General features: G+C 40.8%; 1 protein-coding gene and 1 long non-coding RNA gene across 3 annotated transcripts in view; one reads left to right on the top strand and one right to left on the bottom strand.

Annotated features, from left to right (window-relative positions):
- LOC125645371 (uncharacterized) overlaps positions 1 to 19915 on the bottom strand; it is a 277583-nt gene extending 257668 nt beyond the window's left edge. For both annotated transcript variants that reach the window (XR_012664583.1, XR_007359289.2), the window contains exons 1-2: positions 19830 to 19915; positions 4921 to 5025 (exon numbers count right to left, since the gene is read on the bottom strand). This is a non-coding gene — a long non-coding RNA (uncharacterized LOC125645371). The remainder of the gene's footprint in view (positions 1 to 4920; positions 5026 to 19829) is intronic.
- SLC7A10 (solute carrier family 7 member 10) overlaps positions 7641 to 23974 on the top strand; it is an 84693-nt gene continuing 68359 nt past the window's right edge. The window contains exon 1 of the mRNA XM_048870776.2: positions 7641 to 7879. Coding sequence (XP_048726733.2) covers positions 7726 to 7879 — 154 coding nt within the window. The 5' untranslated portion in view covers positions 7641 to 7725. The remainder of the gene's footprint in view (positions 7880 to 23974) is intronic.

The raw sequence follows: 23974 nt of genomic DNA, 5'->3' as shown, positions 1-23974 counted from the left end.
CCTGCAGACCTCAGATGCTCTCAGCTCCTGGGCTTTACATAGGCCCCTCCTGTTCCTGACCAGCTGAGTCTCATTTAATCAGTCCCTGCTCCCTGGCTCCTTGCCCAGGTGTAGAATGGCGAGTTAATTGGCCCACCTGGCTACCTTAACCCCTTCAAGTCTGGTGTGTGATGGGCATTCCATCACAGTGGCAGCCTTTAGTAATGGGCAGCCCATCCCAGTGCTTCAGTGGATACTCTGACCTAAGGGCTCTCTCATGCAGGGTTCCATTCTGTCATCCTTCTGGATTCACTTATGGTACATACTGAAATGCTAGGGGAGCTAGTAAGGAAGTTTAGACTGCTGTTTGGGTCCTCCTCCTGTTCCAGTTGTTAGTTGCTTATTGATCTCCTAACAAGTCCTCCTGGGGCAGTGTTATTTTTTCATTACTTTGGTTTCTTATTACTAATAAAATACCTGAGTACAAAAAATAAAAAAATCCATGCAGCATCATGAAAGCCATCAAGAGGATTCTGGGGCAGGTCCTATAGATCAGAGAGTGAGGTCCACACACTTATCAATATACATCTGGTAAAGACTGACCTGAACTGGCCAGAATACAGAACATTCACGCTGCTTTCACAAACTAGCTCTGGAGAAGTTTAGCTGATTCCATGGAGTTTAAAATATTCACTTTTTAACCTAGCAGTGCACTGTATTCTACAGAAATCAGCGCAAGAGTGCTGAACAAGACTTTTATCCACTATACAAAACCACAAAGTAAACCCAAAATTCTACCACAGCAAAAGCAGAAACTCAACGCAATGTATTTTTTTTTTGTTGTTTTGCTAATTTATTAATTTGTGTGTGTTTGTGTGCACACACACACACACTTTGTTTGTTTAGGAAGTTTGAACAGGTTTACAAATACGGACTATGTAAATATGAGAAACAAAACAATAATCATTACAACAGTGAACCTTTATGTAAGGAAACCTTATACAATAAAATACACGTTAGATCTCTCTTTTTAGCAAGGTGTTATATTACAGAGTGAGAATCATTACAACATCTCATGGCATGTTATTTCTATTGATTTTATTAAATTGAGTGAAATCTCTGATTAACATATTTAACAGACCAGTTATGTCTATCAAATGTTAATATTTAAAAAACAGACAGTTGTGCCGGTTTAGGGTTTTCAGTTATTTTGTTTTGGTTTTTTTTTTTTGCAGGTGAATGCTCTTTGTCTGATTATTGAATAAAATACTGAACCACATATCTATTTGTCCTCCTCTTTTGCTGGCTAAACGGGTGTGTTAAATAACGGGTGTGTTAAATTTTTCCACAATAACAACCTCCCATAGTTGGACTATTTTTGCATTTTCAGTGACAGGCTATCAGTACCCTAGCAGCTATAGTACTAGCAGATGATAGATTAATTCTTAATTTCCTTTTGGTCACACAAAAGGAAAGCCCCAGAAGGATGACCAAAGGATAATTTGATAATAAATACCCAACAATTTATTATATTCGGCTACAAATTGCATTACAATATTCTATAATGACTTGACATGTCCACCACATATATATATAAAAAAACTCCTCTTTCACCACAATTTCTCCAATATGTATCCCCAAGCAATCTATCAAGCTGACTGATGTACAGTATCATTAAAACAGTATCTTAAAAAAAATTTATCATGCTATAGACTGAGCAAAATATCTTTCTAAACAACTATGCATTTAGTGGACTTTTTGGTTGTTCTTCAAGGTAATTGATCTTACATTTCATTAGGTTCTTGGAATACCTTAACTCCATGAAAAATGTTTTATTAGAGAGAGCTATTGGTCAGATGAGCAGATCATTGAATACAAAAAGAATTATGGGCAACATTTCAAAAAGTCATTTAGAAACTTTTGAAAATATCACCCTACATTATTTTTATTCTTTGCTGGAAATATATCCAATTACTCAAAATTAGTTTTGTAATTAACAAACTGTCATATCTATCAATTTGCATGGTGCCAGGACAGCTTCATTTACTTCAGTCAATATACAGATGGTACAAAATCATGTAAATCTCTTATTGCTTTGTGTGATGCACTGTAACACGAACTATTCCAAATACCCTGGAAATGTTAAGGTAAAGAGTAAAATTTTTCAAAAGAGCCTAAGGGTATGTCGACACTGCAGAAAAAGAACCATAGCAGCGAGTCTCAGAGCCCGGGTCAACTGACATGGGCTTGTGTGGCTCATGCTAAAGGGCTAAAAATAGCAGTGTAGACATTTGGGCTCGGGCTAGAGCCCAGGCTCTGAACGCCAGTGAGACAGATGGGTCTCAGAGCCCAGACTACATCCAAACCCGAATGTCTACATGAGTAATTTTAGCCACTGAGCACAAGCCCAAGTCAGTTGACCCGGGCTCTGAGACTTGCTGCCAGGGGCCCTTTTTTGCAATGCACACACACACTCAAAGTGAGTTAGGAGCCCACGTCCCTTTGAAAGTCATTTAACAATCAATATTGGTCTAATGTGATTGACTTGAAATAGGCACTGAAATATGCTTTAAAATACAACTATATTGAAAATACTTTTAAAACTAAGATGGTTCAGTAATTCACTAGCCTTAAATTTGTTTTTTTTATTCTCCTCGAACAGTGAGTGTGCCTCGACTTCAGAGGATTGTTTGTCCTTGCTGTTCTGTGAAATATCTTCCATAACTCAGTGCCATCCCTTAACCTCCTCCCTCAGTTTGTTTTAAATGACTCTGTTCAACTTGGTTCCAGTGAGTTTAGACATTTTTTTTTCCTTCTTAGCTCTATGAAGTTCAGTCTTTTTTAAACACTCCCCTCACTTGGGAAGGGATAGACTGTGGTGGAAAAGATAAATTTGTCACTAAGGCTTAGTCTAGTCATCTGTGCATAGGACTGAGAGCCAGGAACTTCTTAATTCTAGTTCCACCTTGGCTGCTGACTTCCTTGGGCCTTGAGCAAGTCACTTAAGCCAAAATAGTCAAAAAGTGCCCTTTAATGTTGGGTGCCCAACTGTAGATACTTAAGGCCTGATATTCAGAGTGCTGAGCACTCACCTCTTCAACTGCAATCAGTGGGAGGTGCAGGTATTCAGAATCTCTGAATACTATATCATAGGCTAGGCAACCAAAATAAGAGGCTACTTTTGAATATTTCAGATCTTCATCGCTATTCTTCAGTTCTCTCATCTGTAAAATAAGGATAGTACTACTTACCTACATACTTCACTGGGAAATTGTGTTTGTAAAAATCTTAGTTATTATAATACACCCTAATAATTCAGTAAACAGAGATACTCAAGGTACATTTTAACAGTCTTTCCTTTAGCAATTCATTCAGAAACTACATCTCTACAGAGCGATAGATCAATTTGAGAATAAAACATGACCTTTGAAAACCAATATGATGTCTTCCGTATTTGACAGCAGCAGAATAAAACTGCTTTAACAAGTAAAATCATTTACAATTACTCTATTGCCTTCAGTGGGAATAGTCCACTGACTGCCTGAAATGATTTCTCATTTGTCAGACCAACCTTACAGTGCAAATTTCAAGAAAAATCAGATCAAGTTGAACACAAAAAGTTCCTGTCACACTCCACAGCTGATACATTCTGAGATCTTTGTTTCTTCTGCCACTGATGCCCACCTGAAATTTTTGGACAATGCCATTTTGATTGATGCCAAGTCCCTTTCATACCTAAATCCAAGAAGCCAGCATGGCTTATTGTAAAGAACTGTCCACCTACTTCACAGAGTAGATCACTCATCTCAGGCCAACAGCATCCATGCACTAAGCTCAGAACTGTTAATATGATGGCCACTATCTTGGCCAGCAAACCTAGGACTGAATTGAGGAACCTCAGAACTAAAACCAGCTTGAGCTAGAGAGTCAAGCTTCCATAGCTGGGTTGTTACAGACTCATATCCTCTGTGGATCAGGCACAGAGGGAGACCTGTAATACATACTCACCAGCGAGCCCACTAATGTTCAGTGAATTCAGTCCATTCACACAGCAAGAGATACTTGAAGTATTATAGGAAATTTGACATATAGAACATATCTAACTATCTGGGTAGCACCAGACCCCAGTACTGAGCATTAATGTATTTAACATCCTTTGGGAGGTAAAAATACTATGACAACCATTTTACAGTTGGGAAATTGAGGCAAAGAGAATTAAGTAACTTGACCAAGGTCACATAGGACATCTGTGGCAGAAGTAAAAACTGAATCCAGGCCTCTTGTGTCAAAGCCATCCTTCTGCATAGGTCACTCTTTCAGGTTAGTGAAAAATGCTCAGTATTAATTTGGGCCCTTATTGCCTGAGATTGTCAATACCACATTTGAGGAAAGATATCTACCAATCACCTTAAAGCACACAATAGGCCAAGCAATACTAAAGAAGCAATCTCTGGGCCTGTTGGGTAGGAAAGATTCAATTTATTAAGTGTACATAGTTGCCATTTTGGATTGGTAAAAGGACAACCTGTCCTCCATCTTGGCACCCCTTCTCCTTCAGCTTTTTGGCCCTCTTTTCGAGTTTGGCACCAAAGCAAGGAAAAGGCAGGACTGGTACTGTCTCCTGGCAGTAAAATCTGCCTAGCAATGGACAACGCATATAAAGGAGTGTTCACCCTCTGAGGGGCGCTTGGTGTCTCTGGATGCTGTGAAAGCAGGTCATCCCAGTGAGGCATAGAAGCCCTCCCCCAGAGTACCAGCCTTGCTATTAGCTAGGGCCCTGAGGGAATAGAATTGAGGTGAACCAGCAACACCTACCAAGGTTCCCTTGACTTACCTCCACTCACCTGTTCCATCATCACGGATATAGTGTCCACATTCAGCACGCAGGATGATGAAATCAAGAATAGAAGACAGAAGGCACCATACTGAAGATCTACTTACCTGGCACCAAAGATCCTGAGGTCCAATTCCTGTTGTGTTCCCATTCCTGACACCTGTCCCTTAGGTCCTGGTTCCCGTCTGTGTTCCTGTTCTCCTGTCCAATGTCTGCAAGACATGGTATAGTCCTTCTCTGTTATTTCTGTAAAACCCCACTGTGTAAGGGTTTGGGCTCTGGGGTTCATCCCCATTTCCATCATCTGTGTTAACAACTAAGCAGTTATTCTTTGTGTTATCTTAGTTGCAGAGAGTCCTAGTTTGTTGTGTATCTCAATAAACACCATTTTGTTGTTTGCAACCTTAATCTGCCTGTGTCTTAGCCACACTAAAACACCATTATAGGTGTGGAGGGGGGGTAGGATACTGCAGATAGCCTGAGACCATTAAGATTAGGTTTTACTTCACAGAAGATGAGCTAACAAGCCCTATGAACCTTGCCAACTAACTTCCTATTCTTAAACAAGATAATCTAAACACAAAGAAAGCAGCATTTCAAACTATACCCTGCTAACATACCAGACCCCCTCCCAGTCAGGCTTCATGTCAGGACATGGCATTGGTCCCTGTGATGGATAACCTCCTCCTGGCCAAGAATGGGGGAGGAAGGTCACCCATCATCATCCTACTAGATGTCTCCTGGGATTTAATTAACATCTACCATAGTTTACTAATCTCTTGCATCAAACAAGTAGCTGAAGTTAACAGAAAAGCACCGACTTCTTCAAAGCTCCCTTTAAAGACAGCCCCAGAAAATGCTGATGGAAAATTGCTCCAGACTACTCATTTATACTTACATAATTTATTAAGATAAGATTGTGGCCAAAGACAATTATTCAGAAATAAACCTAAAATCATGTTAGTTTATTCTTCTAATGTGCAATATGTTTATTGTTTTTTGCAAAAACTTTGAAGGAACTGGCAAAGCATTTCTATAGCTATTAACATTAATAAGAGGAGTCCTTGTGGCACCTTAGAGATTAACAAATTTATTTGGGCATAAGCTTTTGTGGGCTAAAACCCACTTCATCAGATGCATAGGGTGGAAAATACAGTAGAGAGGTATAAATACACAGCATATGAAAAGATGAGAGTTGCCTTACCAAGTGTGTGTGTGGGGGGTCAGTGCTAAGGAGCCAATTCAATTAAGATGGAAGTGGGCTATTTTCAACAGTTGACAAGAAGGGAAGAAAAATCACTTTTGTAGTGCTAATGCGTTCAATGTAATCAAGGAGGCCTATTTCAAACAGTTGAAAAGAAGGTGTGAGTATCAATAGGGGGAAATTAGTTTTTGTAGTGACCCAGGGAATAATTTTCCCCTGTTGATACTCACATAAGGCAACTCCCATCAGCAGGGGGAAAATTATTCCCTGGGTCACTACAAAAACTACATTTCCCCCTATTGATACTCACACCTTCTTTTCAACTGTTTGAAATAGGCCTCCTTGATTACATTGAACGCATTAGCACTACAAAAGTGATTTTTCTTCCCTTCTTGTCAACTGTTGAAAATAGCCCACTTCCATCTTAATTGAATTGGCTCCTTAGCACTGACTCCCCCCCCACACACACTTGGTAAGGCAACTCTCATCTTTTCATATGCTGTGTATTTATACCTCTCTACTGTATTTTCCACCCTATGCATCTGATGAAGTGGGTTTTAGCCCACAAAAGCTTATGCCCAAATAAATTTGTTAGTCTCTAAGGTGCCGCAAGGACTCCTCGTTGTTTTTGCTGATACAGACTAATACAGCTACCCCTCTGAAACATTAATAAGAAAATTGTTGACATTAGTAAGTTCTGTCAGAGAGAAAAAATAAGCCTAAAACAACCAGCCAACAAACAAAAATGGTTTAAAGAAAATTTTGAATCAAAACCTGATTTGAAAGACACTCAGAAGTGAGAGAGGTATTACATGTCTTGGGCAATCCGTTGATAGAATAAAAAGGACCTGCGCTATGAAACCTTCCTGGGAACACACCAGGAGATCACCAGCATCAGGACCATGACAAATCCCACAGGGAGGGAGGTTCCTTGCAGATCCAGCACCACCCAGGTTGCCTAGCTCCATGACAGTTCATCACAGTACTGGGGAAGCTCTGCCAGCGCGCACGGACAGTTCGGGGTGGTTTTGACAGTCTGGGTGTTTTCTGGTGCACTAGTTTAAATCCAGGTTTCAGAGGAACAGCCGTGTTAGTCTGTATTCGCAAAAAGAAAAGGAGTACTTGTGGCACCTTAGAGACTAACCAATTTATTTGAGCATGAGCTTTCGTGAGCTACAGCTCACTTCATCAGATGTTTACCGTGGAAACTGTTTAAATCCGGATCAGAACTGAAAAGCCACCTGTCATTTGTGCAGCCCTGCCACTGGCTGTCGCACCCCTGCTCGGCTCCCCGATCTCCCGCCCCAGTGCGGCTCCCCGACTGCTCCGAGGCAGAAATCGACCCCAGCTCGGGGCAAAGGGCGAGCGGGGCAGCAGCTTCGCTCTCCTAGCGGGCACGTGCAAACCCCTCTCCGCGTGCCCCCGGGGCGGCCTGAGGTTTATGGAGCATGGGCAGAAGCGAAAGGGGCGGACTGTCCCACTGGGCTCCCCCGGCCGCGCTGCGCCGTGGGGGGCAGCCCCCGCAGTGGCCCCGCGAGCCGGAGCGGCGCCCCCAGCAGCCGCTGCCCAGCTCCTCGGGACTTCAGCGCCGGCCGCAGCGGGCGGCGGCGCATGCGCCGGCCGCGGGCGAGCTCTCCGGCGGCTCTCCGGCTGAGCGGGGCAGAGGGCGCGGGAGTCGCTGGGGGACGGTTCCAGGAGCGGGGGAGCGATGGCTGGGGAGACTCAGCACCGGACCCTCCGGAAGAGCATCGCAGCCCAGCCGCCCGCAGCGCCGCCCCGCGCCGCCGGGAGCGGCAGCAGCTCCGAGCGAGTGACTCTGAAGAAGGAGATCGGGCTGGTCAGCGCCTGTGCCATCATTATCGGTAAGAGCGCTCTGCCCCGGCCGGGGTCCGGCCACCGAGCCAGCCACGTCTCAGCCACAGCGAGGGGCAGCGGCACTGGCTGGTCCGGCCCCGGCTGTGACCCCGAGCCAGCGTGCGCGCCTTGGGAGAAGGGCGGGGGGGGGGGGTATCATTACACTCGGTCCATCTCCGTTGCTTGTGCAAGCGTTATTCCGCGGGGTGGGCAAGGGTAGCACGCAGGCTGGTGGTGAGCAGATATCAGGGCTGTGAGTGCCTTTGGTAAGCTCCCTGCAGAGTGCAGGCAACAACCACCAAGTGTTTGTATTTCATTTCTTCCCCGTTGTACCCTAGAGAGGCAGATTAACGAATTTAGCTCTCTTCGGGCATATTTGGATGAGGGAATCAATATTTATTGAGCACTATTTAGTATATAGAGACAGAAGAAAGATTAGCAAGTAAAATGCATTTCATAAGCATTCATTTGTTAATATGAAACACTTACTTTTCCTTCCCATGCAATGAAAATTCCTAGGTACAACAACTTTATTATGTGCTGCCTGTATTTCAAACCAATAGATAAAACCCCTAGAATTATGTCATTTCGTTTACAAGGTGCTCTTGGGGGTGGTGCAATAAGCTATAGCACTGATTAATATGCCAGAGTCTACGATTTCTGAAAATTCTGATTGAAAAGCCAGTATACAGAAAGTGTCACCATAATCAAGGGGAGTAGCAGATATGAGTTGCTTAACTACAGGAGATTCAGAACCTTCCACACTGCATTTTACAGTATATATCAAACAAGTTCTCTGTTATCTTAAAGAAAGGCAACAGTAGAAGTCCACATAAAGACCTAAAGTTGTCAGCCAAAACATCCAGCATTGTAATCCAAAACAGAGTTTAACCACTTTTGATTTAAAGCCTATTACAAATTATTGTCTAAATCTGAAATGCCAAAATACAATTGGTTTACAAATAAAACTCTAAGACTTCACAAGACTAAGTCAATAGATAAGAACCTCAACGTATTAACAGTCATCTGTTGTATTCTAGTTGTCTTCCATTTACTAATATAACTATATTAAGTAATGAGACAAAAAATCAGATTTTTTCCAATACCAGTTAACTGTCCACAAAGAAACAACATTCTATTTCATTACAGAGATGATTTCTCACAATGTATTTATGAAAAGTGCTAACTGGTACCTGTTTCCAGAGCTCTGGCATCTTACATTAAACAATTAGGAGATTAAAAATATGCACAAGGGTACAGGACAGTGAGCCTGCTCCAAATGTCAAAAGTCTACAATCCATTCTAGTCCACCTTTCTTTATAATTAAGACTATGCTTGAAATTGAATCCATTCATTTTATTTCTACAGGCAAAACCAACTATTAGAATTATTAACAATGTAGCTAAAAGTTAAAGTAGTACTGTATTAACATTTCCTTTTGAATTATAAACTCTCAAAACCAATCCGGTCTGAACCTGAACTATTTGCATTGCCTTTCGTATCCCAATGATCTCATCTTGCTGAACACAAGGGGTATTATAGTTGTACTAAGATTAAGAATATCTCATCTGCTACTTTTTCAGTAGCTCATTATCATTATATGAATTTTGTATTATCTTGATTACACATTTTAGAAATTTGAGCTGACTATACTGATTTCTTGAGTATCTGTACAACACACAATCATCCATTCTTACACCTCTCTAAGTGTGTGTAATCCCAGTTGATATTGCATGCTCATATCAATGCACGACTGCTGCCGCTCCTCCGTCAACTCCGCCTGCGCCTCTCACAGAGCTGGAGTACAGGAGTCGATGGGAGAGTGCTTGGGGGTTGATTTATCGTGTATAGACTAGATGCGATAAATCAAGCCCCACTGGATCGATCGCTGCCCGCCGATCCAGCAGGTAGTGAAGACATACCCTTAGACTGCTTATGTTATGGCTTTAAGATTTTGCCCTTTCAGAACATAATCTGTGCAGTGTTACATTAAACTAACCAGCTTCACTCAGGAGTGACTTAAGGAACACACTAAGATCACCTGTTATTTTACCTGTTTTAACTATAGTGCCCAAAGTATCCCAAACTTTTAACAATCCAGTTCAAAGTCTCTTCAGACGCAGCATCAAAGTACCAATGCCAACAAATGGAAATGAATTTATAACAGATGTTACATTGGATCAGATGTAAAATTTATGTATTAACTATCTATAGTCATTAAAGGTTTCAGAGTAACAGCTGTGTTAGTCTGTATTCGCAAAAAGAAAAGGAGTACTTGTGGCACCTTAGAGACTAACCAATTTATGTGAGCATAAGCTTTCGTGAGCTACAGCTCACTGATGAAGTGAGCTGTAGCTCACGAAAGCTTATGCTCACATAAATTGGTTAGTCTCTAAGGTGCCACAAGTACTCCTTTTCTTATAGTCATTAAAGGCCTTGTGGCAAGATCTTAAAAGGTATTAGAGATCTTTGTGCAAGAGCTGGGCCATTTGACCTAGTGTGCTGGCCAAATGCCAGTTTGGGTAATTATAGTCTGCTTAGTTAAATTCTCAATTCATTTTCATTTGGATATGCTATTCTTATTCACTTCATGCCTTAAACTGTTGTGTAGTGTTTCTATGCAGTGTTAAACCACTGCTATGTTCACTTCATAGGTGGTTGTATGTCAGCGCTGAGTGACGTGATCACTATGGGCCATACTCAACAAGGAGTCTCAATAAGGGCTGTAACTATCTAGTCTAATTACCCACACAGGCGTAAGCTCTACCCTCAACCTTGATCCCTTGTTTGGTCTTGCTCAAATTTTGGCTTGGTCATGTCAGAGGGGGGCATTTGGCAGTGCACAGGCTACTTACCCATATTTTTCACTAGGAGCAAATGGATGGAAGGGGGCTGGAGGGGTGAGTGAGAGGAGCCCTGGATCCATCCCCAATTTGTCAAAGAGAGTAGACATCCAGGTGCATAGACTCCCCCCCAGAACCAAGGTGAAGTATGGGATGAATTGTGATAGAGTCACAGCTCATTCTCCAGTCTGCTCCTGGAGTGATGCAGCTACACACCGTCCTTACTCAGGGCAGATTGTAAGGTTACAATTTTGTCCTTCTGTACATCCCTGTTAACCTTGGTAAAGTCTTTGGGGCCCCTTTCAGATGAAAGATGATAGATACGTGCAAGTTATTATTGCACCAGCTGTACAGGGAATGTAGCTCCCTGAAAGCTACATTAATTACCGGCTCACCAGCTCAAACTGTGCTGGGGGCAATTGGTCTGGTGTATAAGTGGGGAGGAAGATAAACTAGGCCACAAGCGTGAGCTGTGGAGCTGCACAAGGACAGAGAACTATTGTAAGTGAGGTCTCCCACCCCCACCCTCCTGGGCTGGAGATATGTACAGTAACTAGAGTCTTTGGGCTGCAGCAAATCCAGCAGAGAGGTGAGAGGGGGACTAAGGTAGTGTTTAACTACTTTCTATAGGGTGATGTAATTTCCAAATTGCCAAACTTAAGTGTTCAAAAATCATGAGATTGTCTTAGAAATCATTGATTTTTTTAAAAAAAATAATACATGTGGAGGGTTTTCACTTCAGCATTCACTTGGCTAACATTTCCAGGCTTTTCTCTGTAACCATGAGGGCTAGAAACATTCCTTTTATAACAAAGCTGGGATTCTCAAATAATCACATGGATCTGGTAGTTGTGGCTTTAAGAAAACTACCAAATACTGGGAAACTCACAATAAGGTTGACAGAGTGAGCAATTCTGTAACTGGGTGTGTTGGCTCCCTCCTCTTCATGACCTCTCCCCAGTTAATTACCGTGGGGGTGCAGTGATTCTAATGGTTCCCAATCCCTTCACATCACCTTGTTTGACTTGTGTTTCAGAGCTGTGCCACCCCATCTGCAACAGGGGAGGAATCTGCCCCATGTTAAGAGGCCATGGAGGTGCTATACATGCTCTGTACCTTCTCCGACCTCATCCACAAGCACCAACTGTCAGTTGAACTCAGCAGAGTCAAACACAGCCTCTGGGAGGGAAGGAGTCCCCCCCATGAGGATACAAAGTAGTCACCATGGCTGCACAACCTGGGTGGGTCACAGAGCACAGGCAGGTTCTGCTCTTTGGCAAGACTGGGACTCTAATTTGTTTATTTCTCTTGAGTTAATAACTGTTATATAACTGATTGGTGGAACTGCTATCAATACAATTAAGAAAATTGTTTAAAAGACAGAGGGGAGTTCTCATGTTGCAAAGAGTTCTGCATGCAATGACAATTACTGGGGAGAGTATGGGCTTTTGTACATTAAAAAAATTGCACTAATATAACTACATCAGTGTAATTACCCCAGTGCAACCCCTAATGCTGATGTACTGCACTGGTGCAGAGTAGGACTAACATTGATGTAACTTAATTCAGTAATGGGCAGGGGAAATGAACAGCTCCCAATACCCACAGATCCCCTGAAATCTTCCTGGGTTTCAAGAGATTTGCTGGCATCTCTGTGGTCTCTCCTGATCCCCTATGCCCTGGCTCCCCACCATCCCTCACCTTCGCCCCCCTTAAAGAGGTTTCCACTGCATTGGGTAGCTCCACAGCCTAACGCTTTCCTGGTTTTTACAGTGGATTTCCTATTGATTGCCACAGTGTGGTAAGGTGGTCTTAGCCCACCAGCCTCCTTCTACTCCCTCTGGATCTCTCAGCATTATGGGAAGATTGTAGGATGATGGGAGGGAGACGGAGCCAGGAAGGTGACAACCCTACTTCCACATGGAAAAAAGTGACATCTTCACACAAACCTTGGCAGGTAGCAATCCAGCTTTACATTAACTGCAATGAAGAAAATATTCTCTCTGCACCTGCAGAAGAGGCTACTACTGTCAAAAACAGGTTTAAGCACTTTAACAAACTCTGGTTCCAGGTGCTTAGCCAGTGACTTTCACCAGTTCAGTGGTCTGACTTTCTTTGAAGCTTGGCAGTAAACATGTACTGCTTAATACTATCTTTTGTATTAATTTAAATGATTTGAATTGACTATAATAAGTTTAGGCCTTAACATATGTTATCAATTTCAAATTTAATTTTAAATAAATTTTAATTTAAAAAACTAAATACAAATCCAATTTAATTTTTTTAAATCATAAATTTGTATCCATCCTGGGTTAGATGGCCTTTACCACCAGAAAGATCCTGAGACTTCTCTGAATTTTATTCCATGCTTTGGTAAAAACACTCAGAAAAATCTTAGAATCACGTGTGCGAGACTTGATTTTAATATCATACATATGGGTATGCATTGCCACATATCGTGAAATCTTTAGTAATGCACAACTATGAGTAACAACAGTAGTAGCTTTGTACATGGTATGTGGCAATGCATGCCTATGCATATAACATTACAATCAGTCCTTTCAGTTCCACAGTCTAATGACACTTGAAATCATAAAACTTTCCAAAGTCATCTCCAAAACACATCTCCAAAAGTGTTATTGAGTGACTTAAGCATCTCAGTAGAATATCTGTTTAAGACTCTTTGAACAGAACAGCCAATTTGTCCATAGCCCTGAAGTGGCATTGAGGTCCCTTCCAACTCTGATATTCTATGCTTCTGTGATTATCAACCTCTCCTGCAAATTTGCTGTGAAACAGAACCTAACTCACATTAATGATGGGGACAACCTTTTCCAAATCAGTGAATGCTGGGAACAACTAACTGCAAACATAGCTGCAAAGTTCTGAAGTGATGGCACACCCCATTCTGGCCATTATCTTGGATTTGCACCATCTGAAAAAGTGAGCCTCTGTAACATTTTTCAAGTGTTTAAATGTCAGCAGTGAAATCCCACCCCCTTTGAAGTCAAAATCTTATTGATTTCAATGGGCAGGATTTCACAGCAGGAGCATATCTCAGACACAGACTGAGTAGAGTCAAGGGGTAAGTATACTCCTTATTTTGCATACAACATTCTGGGTTGTTGCCTCTATATCGTATTATAGTAAATATATGATATTTAAATAAAATTATGTTTTAAATGCAGCAGTAATTTTGCCCTAAATTTATTTAATAATAAATAAATTATTATTTATAAATAATTAAATAAATTAATTATTATTAGATAAATTATTTATTTATTTAAATAAATAAATTTATTTATTTAAATAATTTAATTTAATTTAATATATGATATTTAAATAAAAGTATGTTTTAAATGCAGCAGAATTTTGCCCTAAATTTATTAAGTAAAAGTAATTTAATGTATACTGTTACCTTGTACACATTACACCAAAATATAACCCAATAAAATTTAAAACTGATAATTTAGAAGTCCTTGTAAAATTTCCCACAGAAAGCCAGACTTTATAAACACTTAATTACAGATCACTACCCTAAAAGAGCATGTCTTTCCAATAATTCAAACTGAAAATTTACAATAAGGGGGTGAAGATGAATGGGTGTTATTTTAAAAGTATCATGAACAAGACAATATACATATGTGATGGACAATTCTGCGGTTGCTACTTCTGTTACAAATAAAGCATGACTACTATTTTTATTTCCAATTACAAATATAGTTTGAGTTTTCCTTTTGCTTTCCAAGTGTTCCTTAGCATAGTGAATTGATGGTAATGTGGAGTGCCAATTTGGTGACAGTACTTTGTCCTGTTGGATGATCTTTCTTTCATGTCTGTAAGTGTCATTATCTGGTGTACTGGAGGATACTGTAGCAAATCCATGGCCTCTCAAAATTTTGCATTTGTCATTATGTAACACAGCATGGCCACTTGAAACTTCACAGCTGCAGCAGAGCAAGAACACATTTCCTCCTGCTCCAAAAGTACAGGGTTCTGCCACTTGAGCTAAAGGAGAATCTCTATTGGCTGCTATTAATAGAAGGTCTATGTCCTACAGTTGATCAATTCCAATTCCATCCCATAGAAGGCAGTGATATGTATATACTTTAGTCAGAAGTTTTTGCCTCTTCACAGGGCCCACTCTAGTTATAGGCAAACTTGGCAGCTTCCTAGGGAAACAGATTCTGGCTAGGGCAGCAGGACCAAACCTGAGTGGCACTGCAATCCGGTGTGGCAGGTCGCAACACCACTCATTCAAATTTGGCATGGCCAGCCCTCTGTCATGACAGAGGGACAGCTAGGCCAAACCTGACTGAGTGGAGTTTGTGGTTATGGTAGAAATGTATGTGGGCAGACACATCAGAAGCCTCAATGAATCCCCCCCTTGAAGTCCAATGCCTCTCCAAGGGTGCCTGCCTCCCAGCTGAGAACCTCTGTTCTAAGGAGTAGGAGGGGGTGAGAGGAAAGAAATGCTATTTCAGTGTAGCATAAATAAATATGAAGAAACCCCAATAGTTGCTCATATGAATAATAATGTACAGTGTTCAGGCAAGAATATAAAGGCCTACACCCCCACTGCTCCATCCTAGTGGACAGATTTTTGTTTTCCCTCATCAGCATAACTTTCTGATGTGAAGCAGAAATAGTTTTTAAAAAGTTACAAATGTTACCAAAACAGTTTTATTCAGACGAACTAATACTTGAAGAAGACAGCCCAAAAGGTTGTTAGGTTGTGGTAAAGAACACATTTTTGGGATATCCTGTTGTAAATACAAAACTAAATACAAAAACTTTCTGTTCCAGTCCAAAGAGAGACCATTTCTTAATGTCTACAGAGTGACCACTGTGTTTGGTAGTGGTAACAAACCTCTCTGGTGATTCTTCTCTACTGCAGAATTTTGGAATGTGCCTGAGAGCTTCTGTAGGAGCACCCTACCTGGTCTCTGTTTTAAATACAGTCACATACAAGAAAAGAAGACCTATTCTGGGTTTCAGCTATTAATTGCCTGTTAACATATTCAGCAATACTGTAAATGAAGGTTCAGCAACTCACCTAGATTAAATTAATGCAATTTTAAAAGTAATTGCTCATGTGCTTCTATCATTTATTAAATAATTTTTACAATTATTGCATAATTGTTCAAACACCAAGTTTGCAAACAGACATCAACATCCAAAAGTGTTAATTCAGTGATATTTTATGCATGCGTTACACAGAACCATAGAAATGTAAGGCTGGAAAGGACCTCAAGAAGTCATCCCTCCACGTTCACAGGACCAAGTATACCTACGCCATCCCTGGCAGGTGTTTATCTAACCTATTCTTAAAAACCTCCAATGATGGGATTTCCACAGCCTCCCTCAGTAACCTATTTCAGTACTTAACTATCCATATAATTAGAAAGTTTTTCCTAATATTTAACCTAAATATCCCTTCTTGCAAATGAAGCCTGTTACTTCTTGTCCTACTTTCAGTGGACATGGAGAGCAATTGATCCACCTTCCTCTTTATATATAAAAGTTTTCAAATATTTTAAGTGCTTATCAGGTCTTCCTTTATCCTCTTTTCTGAAGCCTAAACATGCTTAGTTTTTTAATCTTTCCTCATAGTTTTTCTCAATTTTTTTTTTTTGCTCTCATCTGGACCTTTTCTCCACATATTTCTTAAACTGTGGTGACCAAAACTGGACTCAGTACTCCAGCTGAGGCCAGTGCCATCAGTGCCAAGTAGAGTGAAACAGTTACTTCTTGTGACTTTCCTCTCATGTCCCAAAACTCCTGTTAATGCACTCCAGCATATGTGCCTTTTTCATAACACATTGTTTCCTTATATTCAATTTGTGATCTGGTATAACCCACATATCCTTTTCTGTAGTTCTACTCTCTAGCCAGTTATTTCCCATTTTGTACTTGTGTGTTTGATTTTCCCTCCTAAGTGTCATACTTTGCCCTTGTCTTTATTAAAAGTCATCTTGTTGATTTCAGACCAATTCTCCAATTTATCAAGGTCTTTTTGAAGTCTAATCCTGTCCTCCAAAGTACTTGCAATCCCTCCTAGCTTAGAGTCATCTGCAAATTTTATAAGTGTACTCTCCATTTTATCATCCAGGTCATCAATAAAAATTCTAAAAACAGTACCAGATCCAGGACAGAGCACTGTGGGACCTCACTACATATATCCGCCAAGTTCAACAGCAAACCATCGGTAACAACTCTGAGTATGTTTTTTCAACCAGTGGTTTTCCCACATTATAGTAATTTCATCTAGACCACGTTTCCCCATATTTGACTTTAATGGGACTTTTGCTTGAGCACAGATTGAGTAAAAGTACAAAGTAAGGAGCTTCAGGACTTGACCCTATGTAATTTCTACCATATGCCATTGTTAGAAAATCACAGGAATTGAGAACAATTAGAAACATAATTAATATGACACAGGATATGTCTACATAGGAATCTCAGTGTGTGATTCCACTTGCATAGACATACTGAGCTAGCTTTAATATACTAGCTCAGGTAAGGGAGCAGTCACACCACAGCAGCATGGGCTGTACAAGCATGCCAGGAATCCTGGATAATTGCTTGGGTGATTAGCTCACACTGAAGCCCAGACTGCTGTGGTTCTGGTACCTGAGCTAGCTAGATAAAAGTTAGAATGAATATGTCTACACAAATTGTAATTACATCTTGTGATTGTAGCATAGACACAACCTTTCAGCCTAAAATTCACCATTATCCGTTATATTTGCAAAATGTACCTGCAAATGTACATGTCATTTGCAAAGTAAATTGAGTAATTATGTACAAAAGGTAGCAAGCATCTAAAGTTCCATACTCTCATGTAGTTAACCTAATTGTGTTACTTACACAAACAAATTTGGTGCAGAGCTGCATGCACATTTTTGCACTGGCAGTTGCATGTAGCTAATTTTGTAAATCAGTCTCTTTATGTTACACTCTTTAGAAAAGCAAGAAATTGGACCATGAAGTCATATCTAGCTAAAACTCAACACATTTCCTGTTTTACTGATAATCATGGTTTTATCAGTTTACCCGGTTCAAGAGACATTGGATACTTCTAGATAGGTTCAGAAGAGCCTATTAATCTACACATACATTCATCTGAAAACTTTTTTTTAAATTAAAATAAAGTATTTTGTTTACCTAACCTTGCCCTCCCAAATGGCAACCCACTGTCTGAATGCTGTCACTTCACTCCCAGAAGTATCACTTTTAAGGGTGGCAGTGAAATTTCTGCTTCATGATACTTCTTTCTTGCTAGAAAATATCTACAGACTGCTACTGATTTATCAGGTTTTTGCAAAAAAAATATTCCAGTGAAATCCTGAGTCCTAGCCCAGACTCAAGATTCATAATTACTGAACACTAATTATCCAGACTTACTAAAAGAATAGCTTGGAAGCAGACATGATTTGGAATTATATAATATCCAACATGGTGAGTTTCTGTCTTATAACCAAGAATAAAAGGAAGAGTTTGATGTTGTCGATGGGGAAAATTGGAGGTTACTCTGAGGGAGAAAAAGAAACTTAGAGGTGCCCACCCAAAGTTTGGAGTGATTCTGAATGATTTGAATTTGTGTACCACCACTCTGCTGAATAAGCTGTGGTGGTGAAATCTTGCTGTAGAGATATTTACGGCCATACTAGCATTCAGTTATCTATTAGGATCATTCAAGGCAGATATCTGGGGAGTGGAAAATACGTTTCAACTCCACCAGCAAGTTAAAACATAGCACAGTTCAACATAAGTGCAATAATGTGCCATGGAAATCCTACAAGTTCTCTGAGCTTAAAGCTCACCTCTGCAATCTAAAGTGGGTTAGACAGAGAGAGAGAAAGACGAAAAAAAGTTTAATTAGAGATTCCTGGCAGCAAGAAGGGAAGAGACAAAACAATTTAACATTCAGTTTTCCTAATTGCATCTTGCAGTACACAGAAACAATTTTGTTTGTCTATCCTTCTGCCTTCCTGCCACAGTTGATTTCCATCCAGGAGAATGTGGCATGCAAAGTGACCCCTGTACCGTACAAAGAGCAAGAACAAAAAACAATAAAAATAACAATGTTGACATGACCAGGTCATTTTCATATGCTTTTGTGGGAGAGGAACAGGATACAATGGAATTCAATCTTGCAATCTTAATTATGAACTTTTTAGAGATTCAAAGAGTTGTTTGTACCATTCTTGAAGCTTAAGGAAAAGCCTTCAGCATTTCTACTACAACTCTGTTTCCAGTTTATTTGTTGGCAGAAGTTATGTACAGAATGACTTTTTTTCCCTATCCTTCCCTACAATGACAACTTCTGGCTGTGCAGAATGCAACCATGAGGATGAGAGAGCTAAAATGATGGGTTTTCTATTATGGATGTCCCAAAATCTACTGGAAATTTCCCTACTTAAGGTGTCTTGCATGTGTTATCAGAAATTTGGATACTTTAGAACAGTGGCTTTTGCCTTTTCATGGCTAGACAAGAAAACAAAGGTAGCATCCTTTGGTAATGTATTACTACTGGTCTGACAGTACAGTGCCACCTTTCAGCAATTCCATAAATTGCCTTTTCATGCATCTTTCTATTCATTTCCTTCTAACATAATGTAGCCTTTTCTGTTAGGAACATCTGACATTTTTTTGCTTTGGCAGCCTGTAGCGATGTGAGACTCACCTCTGCAGCACCTCCTGCTGGTCATCCAGGGAATTAGCTCACCAGCCTCCAGAGCACCCCCTGCTGGCCAGTGTTTCACCTGTCGCTGGCCCCTGTGTCCCTCCTGGATCCCAGTACCCCTTTCCCTTGGGTTCTGCCCCCTGGCAGTACCCCCACAGTCTCTGGGTCTCCCCTCCCAGGGGAACCCCCAACCCACTATCCCCACCTCACCTCAGTATATGGTTACTGCCAGTCACCATTTAGCCCTTGCTCACTGGGGCAGACTGCAGTATATAAGCCATTCATCATCAGCAAAGGGGGTTTGGACCTGCTACCTTTGCCTACCCTGGGCTGCAGCCTCTGCAACCCCAGTACCTGGTTTGTAGGCCTTTACCAAGACCTGCAGCCTGAGGAGTTGCCAGGAGGGAGCACCCCAGCTCCTCTCACCTTTCTCCAGCCCTTCTTGGTTGCCTGCACCTTCAGCTCCTAGGCAGCTAGGTCCTCCTCCCTCAAGAGCTAGCAAGAAAGTTCTCACAGCTCCTGGCTTCACTGGCCTTTTATAGGGCCAGCTGTGACCCACCTGTGGCTGCTTCTCCAATCAGCCTAGCTGATTGACTCCCTGAGCCACAGCCCTCCTCAGGGCTGGAGCGGGGTGACCGCCCCGCTACACAGCCTCATAACCTGCTGGTTTGGTAGAGGTGGCCTTTTATTTTAATTTCCCTCCCCAAACATTTCATTTGAAGCCTCCATTATTTTTGTTTTGTTTTGCTTTTTTCTCCTAGCTGCTATGCTTTCTTTCCTAGCCTGGTGGCAGGCATCGTAAAATTACAGAGTATTTGTCAAAGCTGAAATGCCCAAAATTTAATCTATCCTAACAATATTATTTTTCTGTCTGTTTCCGAAAAAATTCCATCAGTCCTCCAAAGAAAGAGTTGCAGCTTCTCTACTGCATTCCCCACCACCAAGAACACAGAGTAAAGTGCACATCTCAACATCCCTCTTCCATGCCTGCCTGCCTCTTTCATTATTGTATATGGCAGAATATTGAAAATACACAAATCTTGCTCTCCTGCAAATCTGAAGGAAACTAGTAAATGTGTTTTTGGCTTACCAGCCTCTCTCTTTATTCATTATTGACTCAGTCCACAAGTGCCCCTGGCATTGACCTCTATTGGAGTTTTGCCTGAAAGTATTACAGGACTGAACCTTGTACTTAAATTAGGCAAGTGATTATCTACAAAATTGTTCCCAGTGCAACTTGTTAATCTGGCTGGCAGGACATTTACAGTCACAGAGTGAGCACCCTCTCTTCCTTCCATCAAAGGCCAAACACATCAGCATGATAATTTACTCAGCATCCACTGGACTAGAAGTCAAAATGCCTCCAGGTTCACCCAGACATAGATTTCCTGCGTGGTTTGATGTATTATACAGTATTAATACTGTATACATAAAAATAGTCAGGAATATCACTGCATATAGTTGTGTTCCAGTTTAGGTTCTCCAAAACCAAAGAAGCACAGGGCATGGATACCCCCATTTTATTGCATGTGGTGACTGACTTGGCCATTCCCCATCTTCTGTTGGTTATTTCTGTACAAGGAAAGAATAATTTGCATGGTGGACTCTAGTGAGGCTAAACTTAGACCAGAATTTGGGCCCACATTAACATTACTTAGAATTAATAAGTCTATGCCTCAGGGAATAGGACCTGAATTTGACCCACACTTTAAAAAAAATCTATAGGTCACAAAGTTCCACTTTAGGGCTAATATCCAGTGTTCTGATTCCTAGATTCATTCATTTAAAAAAATTCCACCAGTAAGAAATTGTCACAATGTTTCAAAGATTAGAGCAAAACATTTTGGGAAGACTGTCAAAGACATAAATAGGAGTAAAGCCCCCCATTCCCACTGACTTTCAATGACAACTGGGTACCTTACTGCCCTTTGTGGCTTTGAAAATTTTCCCTTTATTATTGTTGATGAACATCAAAAGCAAGTTATTCAAGATTACTACAGATATATGATGAACAAGGTTGAAAATAAAGTATAAAAGTAAAAAAGGTAAATGGAGTGGAGAGTTCTATATTTAGATGAATGTAGAAATTCATGGGGTCATCATCACTGCTCTGTAGGTCACTGATCAGGAGTACCTTCTAAAGTTTCCAAGGAGTACCTTGGCAAGTTTCATTTTTGAACACTGAGAGAGGATATGGACTGAATCAACCAGATTACAAAACACCTCAACTATTTAAACCACTGTGAAAATAAAGGAAGTAGAATTATTTGCAGTGGCAAAGAGAGGTGAGATTGCAGAGACCAGATTGAATCATTTACAGTTCTAAAAAAGGAGCGATCAGATGAATTTGTGCAAGGGCAAAGTTCTGTTTTAGTTCTGAGGTGGCTTTGTTCATTTTTAAAATGAATTTTGTTCTTATGAAAGGTCCAAGAGACTCATGGCCTTTGGCCACCCACAGAAAGGTACTATAAAGACAAAAGAAATTAAAACTTTCCAACACTGACCTGCCCATATGCTTCACCTCTAAACTGAAGGAGATACTTCTAGGGGTAAGACGCTCCTACTCATTCAGTTCTTGCTCCAACTCTGCTGAGATTTCCACTTAATACCAACTGTGATAACTGCTATGTGATATGGACACCTGTCCAGGCTGTGACTCAGGAAAGCATTTCCCTTCAGGACGGCATGTAAACACACAGTTAACTTTAAGCACATATTTAAGTGCTGTCCTGAATAGGCATATATTTAAGCATGTGATTAAGGGCCTAGACAATGTACAGACACAAAAATAAACATCGGATGGTACAAATCTTTATTCCCTTTTCTTCTGGATTGGTTTTAGGCTAGCAGGTAGTTGTTAAAGTCACGCAATAGCAAAGTTGATAAAAACATTAACTTAGGAAGATACAATCAAAACAATTGCTAAATTGAGACCCAAAACCAAAAATTTAGTTTAAATTAATTTTGACACATGATAATAAAGCAGTGGACTCAATTGATGAAATCATCATCATCATCATCACAGGAGTTAAAGAAAGAGATGAATAAGTTCCTAAATAAAATAAATATTGAGATTCACAATATGAAGGAAATAGGAAAGTGAAAAGAAGAAAATCAAATATACTCCAAAGTTATACAAACAACACTGATTTGACCATACAGTTCATCAGAATATCAGTGCAAGGTTAGGGAGGGCAAAGTCCTGCTAATAAGGGACAGAAGCCAAACAAATCTAGACTATCAAAGTAATCAGTTCTCTTTCATATTCCAAGAAGATCTGGAAACTTACATTCATTATGGAACTTTTTCTGTCACTAGAGATCATTCACTATTATTGAATCCACATGCTAATCACTCAGTTTAATAAACAGATCCATTAGTCTTTCATACCTATTTTGTGTAACATCGGCTGCTGGAGATGGGTGTTTCACTGTGTTGTAGTTACAGAGCAAGACTCACCTTAGACCCCTTTTTGCTCATCTCAAGTGCACCTCTCAGATGACATTCCTGGCTTCCTTCACTCTCTCAAAAGTGGAACCGTTTTATTCAACCACTCTGGAAATGGATCTCTGGGTGGTAGCCTCCATTTCCCAACTGTAAATATGACAGGCCCAACTGTATTTGGCACCTGTAGGCCCTGTATTTGGCACCTGTGACTGTGGCTCCTTAAAGGGACTTAAAAAAACAGCTTCTTCAAAACAAAGCTTTATTAATTCACACAAAGATACATAGCATGTAGAGCAAAGGGTAAAACCAATAATACTTTGCCTGTCATTGCAATCTTTGGTAAGTTCCATTCAGCCCAGTTACCTCGGGCTGAAAGAAGCAGATGGGCACGCTACATAATGGGCTCTGTGGGTCTCTTCATCAGAGGTTGCCCCCGGGCAGCTGCTGACAACCCACTCAACCCCCGCCTTCTCTGTGTCAACATCTTTAAGGTTTTGGCATCCTCTTAGCATCGCAGCCCTGGGAAGAGAAACCTTGCCAGCCTGGTTGGAGTCAGGCAAGAACATTCTCCCATAATTCCCCAATTAATAGCTCCCTCCATTGTTCCCTTATGTGTGTTATTGTGATGTTCTGCTCAGGACATCCAGAGCCGTAAGTTACTGTGTTACCTCACTGCCTCAGCTAGAGTGAGATTTGCTGGCAATTAGACTGTGGGTCAGCTCCCTGGCACACTAGCCTGTCTGCTCCACCAACAAACTCCTCAAGATTCTCCAGGCTAAACCTTGCCTTGCAGGTAGCATACACCCAATTCCTGAGTTCCCCCCGAGACATCTCTCTACAGTGTCCAGTGCTTATTACTGTGACACTCACAGAAATTATTAAGTTCACTGCCTCCAAAGAGACAGTGTGTACACGAGTCTAAGTTAGTAGAAAACTCACTTCACTTTAATACATAGCACTGAGTTGGTTTTGTAATAAAACAAGAGTAAGTTTATGAATAAAGAACAGAAATGTAAGTGATATTAAATAAGAGAAAAAGAGACAGATATGGTTACAAACAAAACAAAACACACTTTCTAGTGATTAAAGTTTAATTTTAGCAAGCTACAAGCATTGCCTGAGCA

Source organism: Caretta caretta, chromosome 12, assembly GCF_965140235.1.
Source record: "Caretta caretta isolate rCarCar2 chromosome 12, rCarCar1.hap1, whole genome shotgun sequence".
Classification (NCBI taxonomy): domain Eukaryota; kingdom Metazoa; phylum Chordata; order Testudines; family Cheloniidae; genus Caretta; species Caretta caretta.
The sequence above is the reverse complement of the archived record's forward strand: the minus strand, read 5'-3'. Positions and strand labels throughout refer to the sequence as shown.